At 41.2% G+C, this 23,963-nt stretch overlaps 2 protein-coding genes across 5 annotated transcripts in view; one reads left to right on the forward strand and one right to left on the reverse strand.

Moving 5' to 3' along the window:
- Positions 1-2,815: 2,815 nt before the first annotated feature.
- gna14a (guanine nucleotide binding protein (G protein), alpha 14a) lies at positions 2,816-12,740 on the forward strand. 2 transcript variants are annotated; one of them, XM_037097280.1, is made up of 7 exons: positions 2,816-3,793; positions 9,403-9,587; positions 9,981-10,135; positions 10,527-10,655; positions 10,733-10,862; positions 10,955-11,108; positions 11,322-12,740. In XM_037097280.1, the coding sequence occupies exons 1-7, from the start codon at positions 3,673-3,675 to the stop codon at positions 11,510-11,512; spliced, it is 1,065 nt and encodes a 354-aa protein (XP_036953175.1). In that variant the 5' UTR covers positions 2,816-3,672; the 3' UTR covers positions 11,513-12,740. The 2 variants fall into 2 exon arrangements, with proteins under 2 accessions (XP_036953175.1, XP_036953176.1); XM_037097281.1 differs by lacking the exon at positions 2,816-3,793 and adding an exon at positions 5,112-5,511.
- The window catches only part of vps13a (vacuolar protein sorting 13 homolog A), a 32,333-nt gene continuing 20,610 nt past the window's right edge, over positions 12,241-23,963 (reverse strand). The window contains exons 53-76 of one of the 3 annotated variants that reach the window (XM_037097277.1): positions 23,568-23,699; positions 23,220-23,353; positions 22,418-22,486; positions 20,753-20,885; positions 20,183-20,240; positions 19,833-20,004; positions 19,355-19,508; positions 19,005-19,151; positions 18,809-18,890; positions 18,648-18,717; positions 18,286-18,400; positions 18,071-18,184; positions 17,763-17,908; positions 17,575-17,656; positions 17,332-17,445; positions 17,140-17,215; positions 16,728-16,891; positions 16,593-16,638; positions 16,330-16,453; positions 16,124-16,238; positions 14,081-14,166; positions 13,865-13,988; positions 13,668-13,742; positions 12,241-13,515 (exon numbers count right to left, since the gene is read on the reverse strand). In XM_037097277.1, coding sequence (XP_036953172.1) covers positions 13,465-13,515; positions 13,668-13,742; positions 13,865-13,988; positions 14,081-14,166; positions 16,124-16,238; positions 16,330-16,453; positions 16,593-16,638; positions 16,728-16,891; positions 17,140-17,215; positions 17,332-17,445; positions 17,575-17,656; positions 17,763-17,908; positions 18,071-18,184; positions 18,286-18,400; positions 18,648-18,717; positions 18,809-18,890; positions 19,005-19,151; positions 19,355-19,508; positions 19,833-20,004; positions 20,183-20,240; positions 20,753-20,885; positions 22,418-22,486; positions 23,220-23,353; positions 23,568-23,699 — 2,583 coding nt within the window. In that variant the 3' untranslated portion in view covers positions 12,241-13,464. Of the gene's footprint in view, positions 13,516-13,667; positions 13,743-13,864; positions 13,989-14,080; positions 14,167-14,353; positions 14,819-16,123; positions 16,239-16,329; positions 16,454-16,592; positions 16,639-16,727; positions 16,892-17,139; positions 17,216-17,331; positions 17,446-17,574; positions 17,657-17,762; positions 17,909-18,070; positions 18,185-18,285; positions 18,401-18,647; positions 18,718-18,808; positions 18,891-19,004; positions 19,152-19,354; positions 19,509-19,832; positions 20,005-20,182; positions 20,241-20,752; positions 20,886-22,417; positions 22,487-23,219; positions 23,354-23,567; positions 23,700-23,963 lie in introns of those variants that run through there. The other 2 variants (XM_037097278.1, XM_037097279.1) reach the window with 2 other exon arrangements.

The raw sequence follows: 23,963 nt of genomic DNA on the forward strand, positions 1-23,963 counted from the left end.
TCAGGACTGAAAATAAGATGGGCACAGTTAATCAAAATGATCGAAATTTGTATGACAAAACAATGTTGTAATGAAATCCTGTAGTGCCGCAGAGATGCGCTCGCCTACACATCTTGTTCTCCAGATGTGAAAAAAAAAGAACAAAAAAAAAAAGAACAAAAAGACAAACATGGGGTGGTGAATCATCGTCATCATCATCAATAGGATTCTTTGACCACCAGCCGCCTGCAGAGAGTTTTCAGGACGTTTGGCTCTGGTTTGGCTTCTCGCAGCCACCTTGGCAGGCGACCAGCACCTCACCTGGAGGTCCTGTTGTTTCCAGATATTTCAGCCAGCTGGTGAAATTGCTAACAAGGATGGTTGATTTTGGCAGGTAGCGGCTGCTTCAAAAAAAAAAAAAGTTAATACCCAGGCCAGTTCACAGCGTACTCGAAGTAAATTAAGATCTTACGATAACCGCCTACCAACAGTGGGACTGAATAGGAGGGAAAAAAAACAAACTGTGTCACTCTTCCTGTTGCCAGAGGAGATGTTTTGAATTTCCAGCTTCTCGGTGTTGATCGCTTGCTGCAGTAATCAGTAACTTGTGTCCCCGGCTGATGTAAAGTGGATCTTTACACTGTCTGAGTGAGCAAAAGAGATTCAAGGAGTGATAAATCCTGGAGTGTGACAACTGCTCGTGAATCTCAGATGGGTTTTTTTTACACAATGATTGAGGCAGATCATTAAAAAAAAAAAAAGAAAGAAAGAAAAGAAGATATTGTACTGCCAAAGATGCAGAATGGATTATGTCAGCTAAATATGAGCCAGTATTCAGGACTGTTTCCAAGCTATGTGAGAGACTTCACACTGAGGGAGCACATGTGAGTCATATCAGGCTGGATTTTTCCAGCAGGTGTGGACGTGCTGACACACAGTTTGGAAACCTGTGCTGCGGTTCAGATATCGAGCAGAAACATTACAAACAGAATACTGATTATACTTATTGCAGCACTGTAGTGTTGATTAACTTTCTACAAACTGCTTTCACTCAAATCCTGGCCTTCTTTTTCTGCCTTTAAATCTTGAAGATATGGACTCATTTTTTTTTAAATATCATGACTTAGTGTGACTCTTGCATCGCAGCATGAGCATAGTGCTTCTCCAGATGTCCGTGCCACATGTATTTGAACTCCGCTTTGCATTACAAACCTCCATCAGGCTCTGAAAGTTAAGTCAAAGTGAACACAGATGTGATTCTTGTTACTCTATAAAGTTCAACAGAATGTGCCCCGAGCATGTTGCCATGCGGGATGGATGAAGTTGCCTCTCAGAGGTTATTTGGGCTCATTTTCTGTCCTCTGTGATCTTCGGTCGTTTTTATTTTACATGCAATCTAAAGACATAAGGATCTGGCTTTGTTTACTTCCTGGTTTAAAACTCCTCAACACCACCAAAAATAAATCATTTATTGAGATGCAACCCAACAACACAAAGATAATCATGACCATGTTTGAGAAATTCAGTGCTTTTTTTATATATATATCCCTGAGAGATTGATGTTCTCGCCTCTCCAAGACCACGGGGGGAGAAACAAACCTTCACAAACCAGATTCCCTGCTGAGAAAAGCTCGACTCGACTCAATAGAAATGAAAAATATTTGTACTTCAGTTTTCCTGCTGATGATGAACACGTTCAGTCTTCTTGTTGTTCTTGTTGCAAAGCAATCATGATGACACAGAAGAGTCTGGACTTCTAAAAAATGTGTATGTACTGAGAACATTGTTCAAAAAGAGGACAAGAGTGGATTTACTGAGAGTAAACTGCAAAGAAAAAGCCAAAAGACTGTTTGTGGTTATTTCATTAAGGTAACTCACTAACTTTATTTGTATACTTAACATATAAAAGGATGGTTCAATGACACACACACGTTCAAAGTTACCATTCGTCATTATCACTTCCTCAGTCCATTTTTTTTTTATTTGCTTCCTGTTTCATATCAGGAGTGGAACTGCTCAGTATTTTGTATTATAATGTGTGGATGTGTGTGTGTTTTAAAGGATAAATTCACCCCAAAATTAAACGCAACGTTGTGATGATGGAAGGTCAGATGAAAGTTCATAGTTCACAAAACATTTCTGGAGCTTCACAGCAAACAATCGCTGCAGCATTCACCTGAACAACTGAAGTAGATGGAATTAAAAAAAAAAAAAAAAAAAAAAAACACCACAGGAAGCAATAAAAAACTGGCTCCATGCAGCCTGTCTGGCTTAATTACAACCTCCAGAAGCCCAGAGATCCCAAATTCAATTAAAAGATGAAATCTTCACTGTAGCTTCTGACCTGTAACTGCTGCACAGGCTCAAAAGCCTGAAGGTGTAAAAAAAAAAAACTTTCTTTTCAAAATAAGTTGGGATATCAGGGCTTTGGGAACCTTGGATTTCTCTGAACAAGCTGTGTGGAGCCGTTTCACATTTTATTTCAGCTGTCAGAGAGAACCTTGCAGCACTGTTTCGCTGTGAAGCTCCAGAAATGTTTTGCTGACTACGAAACTTCTGCTGACCCTCCATCCACGTTCAGGTGAGCAGATGATGACTGAAGTTTCATGTTTGGATGAACTGACCCTTTAAACAGGTCACTGCTGATGACTGCAGACTATTTGATCATTTCTCCATTCATGAATTTGTAACACATCTCTTTATCATCTTTACTTTGATGCTGATATGACTTTATTTTTAAATAGTCTCATTTCCTTTTTTCTGTCTTTTGCGCTCATAATACTGATCATGAGCACAGCTGTGTGCAGCTGAAGTTCACTATGTGTTCACTTTTTATTGACATCACATGCACATTATCATACTGTAACATTACTAACAAGAGGAAGATCCCTCAGAGATTTCTGTCCTCCTGCAAGATTAGAAGTGCTGAAAGTGGAAACAGAGTGAATCCATCCAGGATTTAATTCATTTAGACGAATCATTCACTCACAGCTGGCCTTCCTGCCCCCTTGTGGCCGTGTGGAGACACTGCACCGAGGCAGGATCCTTCACTTCCCATTTCCATGTAACGCTGCGCAACTTTGGAGGATGTTTCACACCCTGAGCTCCTTGTGACACATGTCGGATGTGTATAAAAACTTGCCAGGAAAGCTTCTCGCAGCCTGCAGCCATGTGATAAACGTCAGTTTACGCAGCAGGCCCGTGGATCCTTCTTTCCTGGCTTTTTTTTGTTTTGTTTTGTTTTTGTTTGGTTTGGTTTTTGTCTTTAATCAAAAACCTACTCCACCATTCTCAGTTTGCATGATCTCTGTGGGGTAAAGTCAACACAGTCTGCCTGCTCTGGATGCCAACTTCCCATTTTATCTGCTTCTATTTGCAGCCGGTGCCACGCCCTCCAGAAAAGGCTGGATAAAGTTGAACAAGTGTCCTCCTCCTTCACACCAGCCACAGCACCTTATCAGGAAAGATCAGAGCTTTTTACTGTTAAAAAAAAAAAAAAGATCTCTGGACTTTCCTCTGTAGCGCAGAATTTCGGAATATTTAAGCCATCGCATTCAAATTAAGAGGAAGAAAGGGGTTTAAAAGATGCTCTGCGCCCTTTTGCTGAATTTGTGAAGCGAGAGAAGGGAGCACACACCTCCAGAAGCCTCCAGCATTTTCACCTTGACCGCAGAGGGCTCGCTGGTGTGAGGGATGGCTGGCTGCTGCGTGTCGGCGGAGGACAAAGAGAACCAGAGGATCAACGAGGAGATCGAGAAGCAGCTGCGGAGGGACAAGAAGGACTCTCGGAGGGAGCTGAAGCTGCTGCTGCTGGGTGAGCATCATCTCAGTGGCCCCTCAGCCCACAGCAAGTGGCTCTTCGTGGGGTGAATCATAGATTATATGACAGTAAGGTCTGAAGTGGATCAAACTCTTGGCCCGCATTTTTCTGTCCCTTTTCCAGCCAGAGTGCCACAAAATACATTTCTGAAGCTGTTCTAAAAGTTCCTCCTGGTGGAGTTATATTAGCTGGTTTTTTGGGGGGGGGGGCTTGTGGTTAATATCCTCAGTGTGTCATGTGAAGGTTTAAATGTCCCATTACCTCACTGCTTCCTGGACGCACCTGGACATGCAGGTGTCATGGCAGGTGGGACAGGATCTCTGTCCTCCATATGTTCAGATGTTTTTGGATACTGGTGCATCAAGCACTCAGGTCAATGATAGTGTGAGGAGGTCTTAACTATTCTCTCTCGTTTCTTTCCTCCTCATTCGTCTCTCTTGTCTCTGGATGAAGCGGTCTGTCAGTGCGCGCTGGCGCCGCCGACGCACGGTTGATTTTACGCACAGTGGAGAGTTTTCATCTTGGTTATAAGACTCATTAATAGACTCGTTTGATTCTCACCTGAAACAAAAGAACTCCAAATAGTAACATGCAGAGATAGTTAAATAAGACAATGTGTTCTGACTTTGGCTTGTCTGAGATGGACTAAAGAAAATAGGGGATGAACTCCAACCTCATTTAATAGATAAAAATAGGTAAAGAAAATTATTGATTCCCTGTCCAGTTACTGACAGGAGAGATTTCCTGTTTCATGGTGTTTAAACAGGCAGCATCAGGTTTATATATGGAGATATTAACAGTGTGAAGTTTCTGAGGCTCAGAGAGAGTTTAGTTTATCCACTTGTCATGTCACAGTGAAGAAAGGGTGGACGCTTCCTGGTATCAGCTCACTGACTTGCTTGTCACCATCTTTTCTAGTACAATGATTGTGAAAGTTGCTACCTTTGTTGGATAAAATATTGTCCTATATAGAGATTTATATGATAACAGTGATGATATGATACTATCATTGGAGTTTTTCATGCAGACAAGATCTGGTATCATGATATTTTTGACAAAACATTATAGGGATGACTGTTGGTACCTTATAGAAATATGAACACAGTGAGATTTTTGCTTGATAATCATCAGTAATGTGGATTTAATGTTAAAGTGGGGAAAGACAAGTATAAGAACAAGAAGATCCGTCTGGTACGGTCAGAAAATATGTCAGTTTACTGTAATGCAGCCTTTAAAACCAGGGAAAGACAACACACACACACACACACACTATATCACACTGTAACAATATCCAGATGATATCACCATAACATTTTGGCGTGGAAATTGTCACGTGAAACAAATATTTATAAACACAAACTCAATGAAACCGCAGCAACAAAACAAGAATTTAAGAATTTAACACTGAAGTCAGCATAAATCGATGGAGGTCATGTACATATATTGAGAAGACAGTCGTGATAAATCAATGATGTAATGATTGATTGACAGGCCTTTGGGTGGGGTGTCGCCATGTGGCATCAGAAGAGCCTCCATGAGTCTGTAAGTGCACACGACCCATTTGTACCGCAGCAGAGCGGCTGCACGTCAGGGAGAGGAGTGACAGGCGAGGCCTCGGTCAGCGGCGCGTTTGGAGGCCATAACTAGCTGCTGCGGGCACACCTCATGCAAACGTCATGCAAATCCAGACCCGTGCGGGACGCGAGCTGAAGGTCTGCCTCCCGCTGCTCTCTGAGAACGAGCTTTCTCTTAAAGAGAGTGTCAGGTTTCATGAATGTACACTTTATTTGTCGGGGAAGTTCTTGTCTCGGCTCACTGTGCAAAAGGGGGGATGGTGGGTGAGATCTGAAGGGGGGTGGTGTTGACATCAGCACTCAGTGTTGTGTGGATTATGTGGATGGGGGATTTTTAGGGCTCCTGGAAAGTTCAGAGTGATTTACGTGGAGCGAATAAACGCAGAAAGAAGTCAGTGTGATGAGGAGGAACAGGTTTAACAGGTCACCGGAGGAGGATGATTCAGTTTTAGAGGTCCACTGTCCCAATTACACAACACGTGACGTGTCTCTTGGTAGATGACTTATGAGATGGTCCAGGTAACTCAAAGTCCTCTTAAGAATCAGATGACACAAGTTGACTTCACTTTAACAATGACGTTTATTTATCTGATCGACGTGACTCAGAGTGGATGTCAGTGAGTGGGAGTGAGGCAGGATGACAGATCGACACCTACACGTTCAGCCTCTGCAGTCACTTCACTGACACTCTGCAAGCGCTGGACGCCATTGAGAAACCCGGAGCAAAAGAATCAGCGGCGAACAGCGTGAAAGAAAGCGGGGATCGAGCGTTTTCATGAACCACCGTGCGGGCTTGCTCATTTGAATAGATGTAGTATCAGTATTAAATATTAACAGTCTCATGCAAGCACAGAATATGCAAAGAGAACAGACAGTCGTGGACTTGTTCACAAAGAGGAATGCAGAATAAGCCGATTATTTGTTTGAGTAACCCGCGAGTAAAAAAAAAAAATAAACAGGAAGAAGATCTGTGAGCAGAAAAACAGATCAATTTCTTTAGTTTAGTGTCAGAGTCACGTAGCTGTTTTCATGTTTTGTGTGTGTGTGTGTGTGTGTGTTTTTTATTGTGCCTGAGAACAAACAGTCAAGAAGAGACAGTCAGTAAGAAACAATCAGTAAGAGACAGTCAGTAAGAAACAGTCAGTGACCATCAGTGTGAAATACAGTCAGTAACGGTCTGTGACAAACAGTCAGTAAGAAACAGTCAATGACATCAGTGTGACAGTCAGTAAGAAACAGTCAGTAACAGACAATCAGTAACAAACAGTCAGTGACCATCAGTGTGAAATACAGTCAGTAACGGTCTGTGACAAACAGTTAGTGACAGATAATCAGTAACAGTCAGAGACAAACAGTCAGTAAGAAACAGTCAATGACATCAGTGTGACAGTCAGTAAGAAACAGTCAGAGACAGACAGTCAGTAACAGACAGTCAGTAACAAACAGTCAGTGACAGTCAGTGACAGACAGTCAGTAAGAAACAGTCAGTAAGAAACAGTCAGTGACAGACAGTCAGTCAGTAAGAAACAGTCAGTGACAGACAGTCAGTCAGTAAGAAACAGTCAGTGACAGACAGTCAGTGACAGACAGTCAGTAAGAAACAGTCAGTAACAGACAGTCAGTAACAGTCAGTGACAGACAGTCAGTAACAAACAGTCAGTAACAGACAGTCAGTAAGAAACAGTCAGTAACAGACAGTGACAGTCAGTCAGTGACAGACAGTCAGTAAGAAACAGTCAGTAAGAAACAGTCAGTGACAGACAGTCAGTGACAGTCAGTCAGTGACAGACAGTCAGTAAGAAACAGTCAGTAAGAAACAGTCAGTAAGAAACAGTCAGTGACAGACAGTCAGTAACAGTCAGTAACAGACAGTCAGTGACAGACAGTCAGTAACAAACAGTCAGTAACAAACAGTCAGTAAGAAACAGTCAGTGACAGACAGTCAGTAACAGTCAGTAAGAAACAGTCAGTAACAGACAGTCAGTGACAGACAGTCAGTAACAAACAGTCAGTAACAGAGTTGATCAAATGTGGACAAACTGCTGCATCTGAATCACAGGAGCTGCAGTTATTCTATGAGGTTAATTGTGTCTTCTGTCAACATTCTGTAATTAATGAAATTAAAAGTTTAAAATGTTACTTTCAGTGCCACTAGAACGACATGCAGTAGATCGTAAACCTCCGCCAAGGCCCAACAATCTGCTCCGGTTCAATCAAGACTAATCCATTATCAAATAAAGCAGATTTAAATCTGCAGGATCTGGATTTTTATCTGGATCAACATCAGATTGTGCTCAAGATTCGTACATCATTCCCAGAGAGATTGATGAAAAAGTTTTTTTTTTTTAAAAAAAACGCAATCAAGCAGCGTGAGAAAATAATTCCTTGATCTGTCACCTTTTTCTGGATACAGTAAAATGTAATGGGGCCGAGACTCAACCTCCATCCTGTTTCATGGAAATCTATTTAGTAGTTTTTATATAATCTTCCTGACAAACTAACCAACAAACAGACATGAAAAAAATAAACATGTTAATGTCAACAGGTGATAGCAGCACCACATTCATTCACACAGCGTCTGTGTGATGACATTTGTGGTCAGTATTTATCACCTGAGGGGGAAACTATAACACACCAGCCTGCACAAGTCACACATGCAGATGTGCACAAAGATAAAGGCAAATAAACATATTTGTTAGGCCGTCTCTTGCTGGTAAAAGTCCAAACTGACATTTGTCGAGATGTCTCTGATCACAGATCTTGAGACTCTCTGTCATACAGCAGTTTGTACAGGCTGAGTAGCTCTCCATACAAAAAATACAAGAAGATCTTTCTGTGTAAAAAAGGTGGAGTGCTCCTTTAAGTAAATACTGATTTAAACAAGAACAACACTCAGCAGAGTGCATACCTCCGCCAAGGCCCAACAGTCCCCGTCTGGTATCAGCCACCTCAATACTCCTGAGTTTTTTGGGAGGGCTGATTGTGTCCACTGAGAGATAACTTTCACAGAAACATGAAAAAAGACATTTGTTGAACAGCTGAAGTTATAAGTCGATTAGTGAGTAGATTAACAAAACGTGACAGTTTGGAGAAGTGACTGTTGGTAAATTTTATTCATTTATCAGGTAAAAAACAACAAACAACTATAAAATGAGCACTTCCAGGAGAGGAAACAAAGAAAGAAACATCTGATGTGGTTAAAAAAAAATATCTGCCACATTAAAGACAGACAACAATGATTAATATAATAATTGTTCGTGAATCCAACAGAATGTATTCAGCTCTAAAAGTCTGAGGCCTCAAGGGTGAACAAGTAAAACACAGCAGGCGTGCAAGGATCATGATTTGCCTCCGTCTCAGATCTGACCCGCCTGTCTCCTCCAAATCCGCCTCGTCTTCGAGAAACTTGACTTGTAAACAAGGTGCATTCAAATGCAGACGATTTGTCTGAGCCTTTGTTTGCTGAGATGTAAAGATGCAAGTGTTCATGGTGCCATGCAAAACAGCCAGGACACCAGAAAACTGCTGCCACCAGCCGGACTCTCCACAGAGCCTGAACACACTGCTGAGAGGACGTGCACACACACACACACACACACACACACACACACACACACACACACACACACACACACAGTGAAAGTCCCCGCACACAAACAAGGCTACTCCCAATATTCAAGGTGTGTTAACAAACACACATTTGTTAAACAAATGGATTCAGCATCATGTGGTCTGAATGAGAAAACTAGGAACTTATGTTGTGACAACTGAAGAGGGAGGTGATGTGCAGACTCTGTGTGTGTGTGTGTGTGTGTGTGTGTGTGTGTGTGTGTGTGTGTGAGAGAGAGTGTGTATGTGAGTCAATGCATTTGGAATTTATCATCATGAAGTGTAAAGCGTGCGTGTCTTTGTTTGAGATGGATGCAGATGAGATGGAACCATGAAACTATCAAACACACACAGTTTGTTGCATGTAACACGTAATGATGCGGCACGTGTGAAGCTGTTTGATTGGCTCTGACCCTGCAGGTACTGGAGAGAGCGGGAAGAGCACCTTCATCAAACAAATGAGGATCATCCATGGAGGAGGTTACTCGGATGAGGACAAGAAGAGCTACGCCAAGCTGGTGTTCCAGAACATTTACACGTCCATGCAGACGATGATCCGAGCCATGGAGGTTCTTAGTATATCCTTCTCTGACCCACAGAACCAGGTACAGACTGGGTCAAACTGGGCCAGTTCATTTTAGCTCAGTCAGATCAGTGAGAGCTCAGTTTTGGAGTTTATTTTAGTTATTATGTCCTTTATTCAGCACACATTTAAGATTTTAAGTCTGAATAAACATTTTGTAAATACAGCAAAATATAAAGCTGATAGGAATTGAAGAAAAGTGACTGAGGGACCAAATACAGCTTCAGTTACTGTGTAATCCCTCGAAATATCATAATAGAACAGTTTACTGTTGTCAAAAATGTTGTGTTGCTATTTAGACACAAAACCACATTAGAAAATTGTAAGGAATGTAACTTTAATAGAGGCTATTTGCATGCAAAGTGAAGGATGGATATGTTTTCTATTCTGTCTCTGTGTCTTTGTCCCTCCGTAGAGTCATGCAAATGCAATCCTGGAGGTGGAGGTGGACAAGGTGGAGGAGTTAGAACAAAGCTTCGTGATGGGCATCAGGAGTCTGTGGGCCGACGGAGGGATACAGGAGTGCTACGACCGACGCAGGGAATACCAGCTGTCCGACTCCACCAAATAGTGAGCATGAACACAGAGATTCTGATCTGTTCAGGTCTGACAGATAATTATTACAGAAAGCTTAGACAGGTGAGTTAAACAGTCTGACACAGTCTCAGTGTCAAGGCTCAATGATGGAAAGCTGTGGTGGGCCAACACTGGCTCCACCTCGGACAACCCTGATAAAATACATCAAATTGATTACAAAACGAACTGAGACTTTGTTTTTGAAGATAGACGGGTTATATTACAGGGATTGGACAGAAGACCTCTGCACCTCAGGCAAAACTGTTTCTGATTGGTTTTTACTTCCTGGTCAGAGTTTTTCTTTAACAGCCGCAAAGTTCCCAGATATTTCTCTTCATATTTCCTCTCCCTGCTTGAGCTTATTTTCTCATCTTTTTTTAATCAGCTATCTCACGGACCTGGATCGAATTGCACAACCCTCTTACCTACCTGACCTGCAAGATATCCTCAGAGTCCGAGTGCCAACCACGGGTATCATCGAATACCCCTTTGACATGGAGAATGTCATCTTCAGGTGAGATATAACGCTCAGGTCGGACAGGTGCGGGTGACTTTTGACGTTGCATGACTCTCCTCTTGGTGTTATGGCAGGATGGTGGATGTCGGGGGTCAGAGGTCAGAGAGGAGGAAGTGGATCCACTGCTTCGAGAACGTCACCTCCATCATCTTCCTGGTGGCGCTCAGCGAGTACGACCAGGTTCTGGCCGAGTGCGACAACGAGGTGAGAGATCGGCCCCGACAGCAGGTCGCCGCTCCATTCTGTTAGCGCGGCGTCATTGTTCCAACGTTTTTCATGCTGCCATTCAATTCCAGAACCGTATGGAGGAGAGCAAGGCCCTGTTCAAAACCATCATCACCTACCCCTGGTTCCAGCGCTCCTCCGTCATACTCTTCCTCAACAAGACCGACATCCTGAAGGAGAAGATCATGTACTCTCACATAGCCACGTACTTCCCTGAATTCACAGGTTAGATCGCATGTTTGAATAATCATCCTAAGGCGGGTCATTCTGTGTCACATGCTTAGATGTCTTTTCTCATCACTCTTTCCCAAATGCTGGACATTAAAGAGTGTTTACAGGTCTTGGTGAGTACGACTGCATGCGTGGAAAAAAAAGTTTGTGGGTCCAGAGGAAGTTAAGTTGAATTCAGCACATTGAAATAACAACCTTGACTTGCAGGGCCGCAGCAGGATTCCGGAGCAGCTCAAGAATTCATCCTGAAAATGTACCAAGAACAAAACCCGGACAAGGACAAGACGCTGTACCCTCACTTCACCTGCGCCACGGACACGGAAAACATCCGCTTCGTCTTCGTGGCCGTCAAAGACACCATCCTCAGACACAACCTGAAGGAGTTCAATCTGGTGTAAAATGGAGCAGGAGGACCGCCGAGGGTAGAAGTAACGACGCGAGGAGAGCCACGATAGGAGATACACATAAAGATAAACTTTACAGTGATTTGTCATAGTTGTCTAAACAGAGAACACTTGGATTTCACATAAAGTTTCTCCCTGTTTAAACAACTAATGACTAAAGATCCTTGGTGTCATTGTGCCGGTAAGAGTTCAGCTGTGTGTAAGCTGCTCTCTGGAATGTAATATTTATGTGTCGTGTGTAATTTATAGCATTTATAGAGATGTACTGCAGGGAAAGAGATACTTAACAGCAGAACTGAGGATGTGAAAACTATTTATTTTTTAAAGATTATTATGTAATATTACTGACCTGTCAAGTAGGCAACATATTTCACTAATTCTTAAAATAGTTATCAGAAATGCTCACGCACGTGCTGTTTTAAAGAGTTTTTTTGTTATTTAATACTGATACTTAGAACATTTTATGCCTTTTGCTTTTAACTCCGAGCCACCTGTCTTCTCCCGCCTGAAGGTGCCTTATTTACTCAGCACACTGAGTTTGTTGTAGATGTAAATAATCCACATTGTGCTGTGAGACAAATCCAACTGTTTTTCTTCTCATGAGATATGCAAAGTACACGTGTGGTGATTTTGAATAAACAATTATAGTTACTTATTGAAGAGCGTCGTTTGTGTGCGTGGGATCTTCTGGGTACAACAAAAGACGGATGACGACGCTGAGATTCAATACACATATTTTATTTCATTTTTTCGGAAAGAGCAGGAGAGAGAGAGAGAAAAAAAACAAAAACATTAGGCCACTCCAGTGTATATTTTGCTCCCCAAAAACCAAAAATGACAAACATTAACTGGCAACATAAACACTTAGTCGCATTAAACTGCGATGCACCACAAACCAAAAAGCAAAACCTTAAAAAAGCGTCAGAAATTAACAGCAGCTCGTAATAATTAGCATTCGTTTCTATTAAATATACTTTTCTCTGCATAACTCGTTAACATCGTTGGCATTGCATACGTGTGGTATAAAAACATAAAAATCACAAAATTACAATCTGTAACACCGTAACACAATGGACTATTGTGTGAGTGTGGATATATATGTACAGACAGTTTATTATTTTAGATCAATATACAGCAAATTGATAAGCGTAGTATAAAAATAGCATGCCTCTCTAAATCACACACTGAACAGTCTTCAACTGCAGCAACGTATTTAAAAAAAGAGGAAAAGAGTAAAAGTAAGACGACGTATTCTGAGTTACATGTGTTATAAAGCCATACTCAAAAGTTTAAATTAGTTTCCCTTTTTATATTATCTGGTAAAATTAACACTGTACAACATTAAATGTGCTACAACAATCATGGTTGGTTTGGCCTCAGTGTTATTCAAGCTGTTCTCTACCACTTCTCTCACTGCACTGGAACAGTCGAGCTTCTACAGCAAAACAACAAACTTGAATTATGTTCAGCGAAACTGAAGCTGAGTGAGTTAGACTGAGTGCAGAAAACTAAAGGCTTAGAAAAGTGAAAACCCTCCAATTTCAGCAGCATTTCAGACACAAGCGGATTGTGCGAAGCATTGAAATAAATGATCATAAAATAAATCATAAAGTGTGTGCGTAAGAGACAGGGATTTGTTAAATGTATACAGAGTTTCTGTGGTAAAATGAATGTAAGTGAGCCGTCCATTTATAGAGCTTCAGTTAGCATGCAAGCGTACACACTACTCACTCAGTCTTTCATCCCATGACGCACATTAACAGTCGACATACAGCATCGTTTGTGTGTTCGCACCACAACTCACACACAGAGGTAAACAAAAGGAGCATGCAGTAGAGAACAAAGGCACTGACACACACTGACTGTGTGTGTTTTCTTCTTCTTCTTTTTTTTTTCTCCATTTTTCTCTTTTCCATGTTTATTATTTTCTCACTCTTCTTGTCGAGTCAGTATTTAGGTAAACTCTCTCTTGCGTCCTCCAATTTGGCAAGAACCCACTGAGAATAAAACACAAGCAAAGTTATTAACTCCGACTGCAGGTTGGTCACATGACGTTGGTGTGGATGACATGCAGAAGCACTTTAACTTTACTGCACAGTACATAAAGCGTTTACACAGGAACATTTTTTAGTCTGAATAGTCAACTCACCTTGGCTATCTCAGGAGTTTTGAAGTTTATAATCTTCCCAAACTCCTTGGCATGGAAGACAGACTTTACTCTCTCCTGCAGAACACAAAACAGAGCGTGTAGTGCAATAATCTGCTTAATAATTATTTAGAAAACAGTCCTCTGAGGGTGAAACGTGAATCTTCTGGTTTGGATTGTTAATTAAAGATTTCTCGTACCTTGGCCTCAATGCGAAGTCGGCGGCTCTCTACGATCATCGGCTCCTTAGTGAACTCTTCAAACAGATACTGCCACTCGCAGGTCAGCTGGCCAAATGTGCCTTTGGTAACAAAGAATATCCCCCTGGAAAAGAAACCACACAACAACGGGTTAGATCTGGGATACACTGAGTTCAGGTATTCAGGAGTGTCGTGCTTCTCGTCTCTAACACTCACCTCTTGGTGATCATCAGGAAGTCGGAGTCATTGACCTTGGCATGAGCAAAGTATCTGTACTTGGCAAAACGTCCATTCTCAATTTTCTGAGGGGAGAGACACAGTCAGTGAATATCTAAACAAAGAACAAGACTAAAAAACAAAATGAATGCTCAGATATCTCACGGCAGTTTGTATCGACAAGAATTTTACACTTCACTCCGATGAAACTTGAAGATGTTGTGGGTGGTGAGGAAAGACAGGATGAAACAAACACGATGGCAGAGAGACGAATAGATGTGAACATTTTATTGAGAACAGGAAGACAGGGAATAGTGGCAGTGAATGACAGAATGATAAATCCAACAAAAAAGCTTCATGATATGAGGACTTTTCAACAATGATTGAAAATCTAAACAATGAGAGGAAATATTTCTTTTGTGGGGAGAAAATGATAAAAGAAAGAATAAGGTCTAACACAAGAGTGATGAAGTTAAAAAAAAAATAAAGTAAGACACTCACAAAATAAAGAAAACACATTAAATCATAAAATACATAAAAACAAATGTCTTAAATTACTCAGGCGCCTTTCTTTGGTTTGTTAAATCCTTCAGAAGTGAGTGAACTCCTGACTAACAGATTGGAGGCTCAAACACAGACTACAAACAGAACAACAACGCTACACTACAGCTGCCACTTTTCCTCATCACCCTCATCCTCTGAGCCACTTCTACTCCATTCAATGAAGGCCACCCTCCTCTGTGGACACGACAAGAGAGAAGAGTCAGAGTCAGAGCAGAGAGAACCGAAAAAGCCTGTTTCTACCGCTAAAGATCAATTACTGGTAAGTCTACTCCTGTCATGTTGCTATATTTAAACCCCCAAAATATAAATTAAATTAAGTCCAATCGCAATGTATTTCAATCCTATTTTAACAAGCTTACAACAGAAACATAACACACAAGCATGAAATGTGGCATCCACTGTGATGTGTGTTTATATAATTTCTGACATCATTCATAATTCAGCACGAGGGGAATAATCGTTCACTAACACTACAAATACAAACCTCCTGCAGTCGAGGTCTAAAGCTGCTGCTAACGATGGGTGACAAATTAAAGGTGAGTAAAACGAGGGGAAACACATGATGACGTCAGATGCTTCAACACAGAGCACGAGAGGTCACTGAGAATGAAAAACTATGTGGAGCAAACGCTGTAACCGTCGCAATCACAAGACCTCGACCAAACTGAACACCCTGGAGATGTTTTAGTGACGCCTTGAAAGATGCTCGTCACAACACCACAGGGGAATATCTTGTGGACGAATGGTTTTGGTGTTCGATGAGCACTGAAGCTGTGGCTCAACACCTACAGTAATTAAGACACTTTAATTTGTCACCTAAAGTATCGGGGGGATCCTACACATGACATCTTCACTATAGTCTAGACAAATTGTGTAGCTCTGACCTGAGACTCATAAGCAGTAACGTCAACCAACTCCATCCAGCTCGACAGCTACATAACATCATTACAGAATGAGTGACCCACAGTTTAAAGCTTAAATGAAGCAGAAGTGAGACATTTTGAAGCTACACTTAAATCTGTGAATATGGGAAACCCTGCTACTGACAAACTGGCCCTGAACCACATCAAGGGTGAGGTTCTAATCAACAGTATGTTTATCCAAAGGGCTGAAAATAATCCCTATTTTTCCTAAAAACCTTGAGGAATTAATTTACATCCAGATGTAACTTAGTTTATCAACATGAGGTAGATACACTGCACTGAATTACTGCTGCTATGAAATACATCCAACGCTGAGTGAGTGGAAGCATCCATATGAACACCAAATGCCTCAACAAACATATTTTCTTTTGAACTGTGGGTGTTCTTACATTTCTCGTAAATGTGCTCCCCTTTATTTCCTTAGAACAGAAAAACACAGCCGCAGAGGCGACTGAATCACTGGGAGTTTTCCCTGAAATCAGTTTACTGAAAGAATATTAACAAGCTCCGGTCAGCCTACGGAGAGACGATGATGCAGGGTTTTTTTTTGTCCTACCTGGAGCATCTGACTGCCGAGGCCTTCCCTCTCCTTATATGGTCGTATGACACCATCCTCGTGGATGAAGCGTGGAGGACGGAGAGATTCAATATCTTGTGAAGTCTCCGCTGCCCTAAAAATTACAAGACATACCTTACTTGTTACCTATGTGTGCGTTTATTTAGTGTAAAGCAACGCTGCAGCACATCCATGTGATCACATACCTCTTGATCCCTTGAAAAGTACTGCTGGCCATGTCAATAATGCCTCCAGTAGGTCTGGCTACAGCGCCAACCAGACCTTTGCCAACACCTTTGAAAAAGCCCGCTGCACCCTCCTTCTGGGCTCCTGTAAGATAACACTTCAGACATCACCACAAAGCTGGACACACAATTAAATAGTTGCATTAATAGCTGTATTTTTATAATTTTTTTCCAAAATGTTAGCACCAATCATCAGTATGGTTTCACGGTCCAATTCAACCTACCTTTAATAGGTTTGGTGACAATCCCTGTGATCCCACTGACAAATCCCTGACAAAAGCAAAACAAAAGAATATCACCAATTTAATTTAGGGCATCACTTTGCATTCTTACACCTGAACACAAGCTTGCGTACGTACAGACACTAATCCCTTTCCACCCCTGGTCAGCCCCTCTCTCAGGCCGCTGGGCTGTTTGTTCATAGTCTCTCGTCTCTTCTGCTGGTACTCCTCGTCCATCGTTATGGCAGCAACACCCTTTGCCATCGCACCTGTGATCCGGGAGGCTGCACCTGCTATTCCACCTGGAAGGCAGATAAGATCCTTCATAGTTACTTTTCAAAATATGTCTATTTATTCTGTAAGGAAAAAATGTTTTTATCACTCTTCATTTTCTGGCAAATAAATTTAAAAAGCTCATCACATTAAAGTTCATTGCAGCCACAACAAGTGACATGAAATATTTAAAGAAATGTTTATGTGTCTATATACCACAGCAATCAGATTCAGGTTTTTTAACGTGGGAAGAGATAAGTCTCCGCCATGTGCTTACCTACAGCTCCTCCCACCAGAGCCTTCACACCAAGAGCCATCCCTTCGACAAACTCCTCCGGCCCCTGGATGGCTCCCTGGAAAACCACAGATAACAGTCACACATGAAGGCTTTAAGCAGCCACACTGATGTTGATATTTTTTATCATTTAAATATTCAATATTCACCCTAGATTAAGTATTCCATTCCTACCTGATAAGGCTCATAAAAGAAGGCCTCCACTCCCTGTGACAGTCCTCTGATCAGTCCAAAAGGATTTCCAAGCACATCCAGGCCGAGCACCAGCACATACATCTGTTTGATAGCCTGAAATACGCACATACAGACACTGATGAGTCAACCTGTAGCCAGTACCTGATTGGTTTTGGTATAATACGTGAATAATAGACTACTGGCCACTTCTGCAGTGTCACTGTGCATGTGTCCGTGTGTTACCTGCTTGGAATAATGTCTGATGACCTCCCACTGCAGCTGCTGAGTGGTACAAAACTGGAAGGTCAACTCAAAGAAGGCCAGTCTGAAATAGATGACAGGATTGGTTAAGCATCAGGGACTCCTGAAACATCAAAATCACACAAACTGATTTATGTGTTGCTTGTTTGGGCTTTCGTATGTGTTCGTACTTGAAGACAACGTCCTGCACATCAGTGAGTGTTGCACCGATGCTCTTCAGCAGCAGGTTGAGGGACTCGACAGGAATGAGCTCCGTGTCTCTCTTCTCTTTCAGGCCGTCTTCTCCTCCGGTGCTCAGAGAGAAACTCAGGTGCAGCTGCAAAAACAAAAACATGACTAAACATGGCTGGCTCTTGTTTAAACATGTTCCATTTAATGTGGCTTGTGAACTGATTTTGATGCCATTCATGCTTGTTTTGTTTCTAAATTAAGAAGTTTCCTGCTTAATATTTCTTGATCATCTTATTTCTGTACAAACCTTGATGGGGGAGATGTGGAAGTACTCATACAGGCTGATAGGAGAGTTGTCAGCAGCAGAGACATTGCCCATTTCTGTCATCATATGCTCCATGTCCTTCTCAAACAGCTCCACCTGGAAGGAAATGTCGAGCACAAATAAAGCAGAAGCATTAATGTCAGACTGGATCTCAATGACACTTTTCTCTACTCAATGATGAATATGTGACTGCTGACCTCCTGTTCCGAGTTCATGATGCTGGCATTCTCAGGTGTGAACAGGTCCAGGATGGCGTACAGGAAGCCCAGATCGAGCTTCAGATCCATCTCTTGAATCAACACCTTGAAGTACCTGAGGCAGACAAGACATTCCCATCAGTGTTTGGCAGCAAAACTGAGAAGACCCGAAAACGGAGGACAGATTGTGGCTAAAATAAAAAGACACTTTAAACACGACTGCTTTTCAGGCCAATTGGATTGTAGGGGGCAGATCAGAATCAGAACTGAAGTCTGACTCCTGAATACAGAAGGCAGGAAAAATCTATTCACACAACAAAAGTACAGTACAGCGCATCAGACAGAAAGAAAGAGTCACTCACTTGATGCGAGAAATGTCAGAGTGCCCTGCTGTTCTGGTGACGATGCTGATATCAGTGAGCGGTTTGGGTTCTGCAGAAATTTTCAAAAAAGACCATATTAAAGTCTGATATACTGCAAACTGATGGACCATAATGCTAAATTAAACAGGACATGTACAGACCTGCATCCATGGTGATAGATTTTGGCAGTTTTACAGGGTAAAAAACATAAGGGAAGATCGCTCCTGGCAGCTGATTCTGGATCTGTGAGGGGAAAAAGAGGCATGTGACATTAAAAAAAAGCAACTAAAGACTGCTGCTACTAGAATGACATTGTTGTGTTTTATTTTTTGTTTTGTTTCTTCAACTTCTTTTCACCTGAATGCGGTGGATTTGGACACGGTAGGCGCTCTGTCGGGGTGAGACGCTGTACTCAATCTTTACTCCAGGCAGGAAGTGCCTCCTGAGAGGAGCGTCACACGGCTGAAGCATCCGCATGTCTGCACCGTTGGGAGTAAAGCACACCTGGAGGACAATTACAAACACCACCCAATCAATCAGTTGACAATCAATTAACTACTTGGAGCAGCACCTTTTTAAATTCAAGAATACAGCCTACATTGCTAACATGAAATAGATAGCTTCATTTGCACCATTTTCAAATTTGATTACTAGCTTATTACTAGTTAAAATTAAGAAAAGTGAATAAACAGTATTTAGTCTCAAACCTGCATGTTGTTCTCCAGGTCGACGATGGCGTTGTCCACGGGTCCGACTTCAACGTACTCTTTAAATTTGTTCTCCAGCATCTCAGCTTCTTTAGTGCTCATAGTCTTCCATCGGCTCTTCTTCTTCGGCTTCAATTCCCACACCACATCAGAGCTATGACAAGAAAAGAGAAACAAATGGGATGTAAAATCAGGACGTGTTATAGTAGCTGCAGGATTAATCAGGAGTGGGCAAACGTCATGCAATGATCCATTTTACTGCAGTATAATATTTGAAAAACATGATTTTTTTTAGGTAAAAAGCTGTATAAAATTAAGATCTAGTTCCAGTAATCAGAGCAGTAGGTGACTTCTAATTACTACTAATTTCTCCACAATATTTAGCCATATTTGTAACATGAACATTTGCTCTGGAGGCTTGAGTTTGGCCAGTTTTTGTGCGTATATGTGTGCACACACATATGATGTGGAGATCTACCTTGTAATCCCAATGAAGGAGACCTCCTGGCTGCTGCTGTTGTTGATGAGAGACACTCCCACGTTCTGTAGTGACAGGATTATTTCCTGTTCAGCCAACTGCGCCTTCTCGCTCTCACAGAGCATCTTGTAGATTCGCTGATCCTCAGTGAACAGTACAACACGCTGGAGACCTTTGGATCAACAATTAATCCAAATCATACAGACTGATGACTTTATTCATCTCTTTAGCACTAACTATGAGTTTGCAGATGTGATGACCATCTTAAGTGAATATGAGACTGTGAACTACACAATAACAAATGCTTTTAAGTGATCTGGGAATTGAATTTGAAGCTCTCTGTACTTTACCTTCATAAAAGGAGATCACAAACAGTTTTCCCTCATTGTTCATGTCCACCCGCAAGTCCTGAAAATGCAGAACAGACAAACACAAATATACCGTTTAAAAAAGCAACTTATTATTTCATCTAACAACGGTGTTTAAAAACTCAATAAAGGTTCAAACGTGTCGACATTTAATATCATTACATGCTAAAGATGTCTATTTATTAGAAGAATTGTTGAATGAAACCAACTCTATGTCTACAGACTTTTTAAAACTCACTCTTATCCAACACACACTGTATAATTTCCTAAAAATATGTAGCTACACTTGAAGTGAGACTCATGTATACTATTATAATATTTAATTTACTACATTAGCTCATTACTATCACAGTTTTTAGATAGTTAAAGTTCCGAGTGATATATCGACACGTGTGCAATAACAAATTTAGCCTCATTCTGTCTCAATGCTAAAAGCAGACATGCTATCAGCTAGAAATACAGTCAGAAGCATCTTTACTCTTGAAACGGTGAGAAATCAAGATGTCTGTTTAGTAAACTAAACTCTGACGTGTCTCTGGTATGGTACAGTACCTCCTCACTCTTCAGCTTCCCACTGTAAGAACCACATTTCCAGCAAAGCTCTCGGGACCCAGTAGGTTCAGTCCAGGTGTAGTGCACAGCTTTCCCAGCCTCCAGCTTCTCCTGCTCCGCCTCCTTCTGTGAGCTGCAGAAACATGAAACCCAACCAAACACACACATATTGTATGTATCAGAAACATCACTTAGCACCACCAAAAAGACAAGAAGTAGTATTCGGCAGATTTGAGATGACAGGAAGCAAATAATGACAGGTGGCTGTACAGAGTAACGGTAAAACAGAGGACGATATAACAGAGCCCAGCCACCAAGACAAGCATCCAATCCAAAGTACCTGTCTGACAGAATACACAAACAGTTCCCATAAACAGACAGAAATATGACAGTACGACAACAAACACTATCCCAACATCTCTCCCCGAGAGTTAAACATGTTCATTTTGATTCCGATCTCGATTCAGACGAGACAAAGCGGACACAAGAAAATGAGAGAAGCCATAATCTATGGATGGAGATGAAAAACAAGAGGATACAACGCAACAGAACGACTGGAAGAAGCAGGAGGTGTGATTCCACCGGCAGAATCCCATCCAGTCAGCAGCATTCAAAACTACTGTTTCTACAAGTAAAGATGATTTAACACTTGATAGTAGATCAAAGGAAAATAGTAATAAATGAGTACATTGGTTTAGATGTCTAACCTGCTCCTGTTACTTTACTTAAATGGTCCTGAAACATTTTGGATCACTGTTCATTTCCAGAAGATCAATAAGAGGTAAATATAGTCGGTCCTTTATAGATACATTTTTTAGGAAATGGAGTGACAAAGTTTTGAAACATGTGACTCATGATAAATGGCAACACAATATGATATAATGACATCATATGATATTGTTTCAATGGCTGTACATTATTTATTCCTCACTGACGTGGCTACGGAGCAGATTACACAGACAAACCAGAATCAGAGCTGAAGCAGTCGTCTTCTACTTATCTTTACCTGCACTCTTGATCTGAACACACTCTGAAGTCAAGTGTGACTGTTTTTCATTTTATTCATTCATTTTTTTTCCTCCCCTGCTGCATCATTTCTGTGTTTGTGCCCTCTCAGCTGCCTTGGAAACTGTAAACTAAAAAATGCTGTTCTTGATTTTTTTTTTTTTCCAACCAGGTGTCACCCACATCTTCCTTCCTTGATAAAGTTCACCATTAAACAAAGCCAAGTACCCAATGTGTTGCTCATAACACATTCTAAATAACTGTGCATTGTACATGTATTTTACTCTTTACTTTTACTCTTGTGAGTGTATGTTAATTAGATTAATTACTGTACTGTATTTCAATGGGGAATGTGCTGTCAGGCACATTTTTCCTGGCATGACAGAAAATATAAAGCTACTATTTCAAACTAGTTTTCTTGTAGCAGACTAAGCTCACATACTTTAAGTAAATTGTAATAACAGACTACATTTTCCTCAATATGAGAAATCTGGCAACTCCACTTCATTTTTTTCCCCCTCAATATGTTATTTGGCACTTACATAAAGACGGACAGCAACAAAATTAATGCAGCACTTTCAGGGTCTTTTTTTCCCATTTGGTCTTATTCTTTCCTCCTTGAATTCATAGTGTGTCAGAAGAGTTTTCACATTTTTCTACCTGTCCTCCTCCACTGAGAAGGAGAGGTCGAGCAGCTCGTCAGCCACCCACGAGGTTTCTGTCCGGGCGCTGCATGACCCACAACACAAAAACATAAATCTCTGTCAGCAAAAACAAACACTGTTAGTTATCATCGACTAAAATGTTTAAGGCTGCTGCAACAAAAGAAAAGACCATTGTCATTCAAAAAATAGGCAAAATCCATGTCAATGAGTCAATGGAAACAGATGTTAATGTTGTGCATGAAGAGATCTTACTACTGTCGACTAAATCAAAACCTGTTGTTAAATAAAATAACCAGCTGACAGAAATACCTAAAATAAAAAAAGAGGAGGTGAATGAACGGCACGGCACTAAGCTTGATTGCAACTTCTTCATCTTAAGTGTGTCATCTCCCCAACATAATTCATATTGAGCTCTTTGAAAGCACATTCACAGACAAGATGCAAGAAGATGCACACTCATAGGAAGAAATGTCATGCAAGTTCAACTAACACTCAACTAACTGAATGGAAAACAACAACTTCCAAGTAAAGAGAATTTCCAAAAGTTTACGTCCATGTTGTGCCAGTCCACCCTCAGCAAATACTTCAACTACATTTTATTTAACTTTAACTTCCTGACTCCATCTCTCCTGCCTCTCTATCAGTTCATTGAGGCCCCAAAATAACTACTCTGTTGAACTATCTTGACACCCATTATGTTTAATATTTTAAATTCAGTCCTTTCTCCTTGCCGTTGCCGGCCTTTTTGCAAATAAACCCTACCCTGAATGGTTTCCCTCTCGGCTCTGTTCTCTCACCTCTGATGGAACTGCAGAATCTGGTCTTTTGTGTGGTTGATGATGAGAAACGGAGCAGCGCCGTCGTGGTACTCAGAGAATTGGATTGTGGCGGAGTGTTCTGACAGGTTCACATCCACAATGATCCCACCCACCTGCAGGAAGGAATCAAATCACAGTCATACACACTGGAATATAGTACAAGGGTTTCTCCAATGCTCTTAATCCGATGTGAGTACATTTGATCAGGACGACACGTATCTGAACTTTTATCACAGACAGAAAGAAGCTCATTGTGCAGGTTGTGTAATAAACTACGGTAGTTAAAAAAGAGGGAAAACACTCATCTTTGTGTGTGTGTCTACTTACAGAGTCGTCCAGTTGCAGCAAAAAGCATTTTTCTGGTCGTGTGAAGTCAATAGTCTGAGGAGGCAATAAACAGCCTTCTACTTTGATCTTTAGCCTCTTGGTGTCGTTCTCAGGCCAGAAGGGAACCGCTGACTAAATGTGGAATGAACAAAAACTTCATTTAACCCTTTACAGTGTTTCATCTGAGACACAATTAACCAATCGGGATTTGAAAAAAGGTTAGAGTGTTTTGCATGTGAAGGTCTTGCCGATTCTAACAGCATAAAATATTGGACTTTATTTGATTTACAACATTTTATAACAATTCTCTGAAGGTTAAAGCTGTGAATATCTCCAAAAATAATATTAGTGAGAGTCAAGACTCAAGATCTACTGTGTGGTATTCATTTGTAGCTG

The sequence above is a fragment of the Acanthopagrus latus genome, chromosome 5 (genome assembly GCF_904848185.1).
Source record: "Acanthopagrus latus isolate v.2019 chromosome 5, fAcaLat1.1, whole genome shotgun sequence".
Lineage (NCBI taxonomy): Eukaryota > Metazoa > Chordata > Actinopteri > Spariformes > Sparidae > Acanthopagrus > Acanthopagrus latus.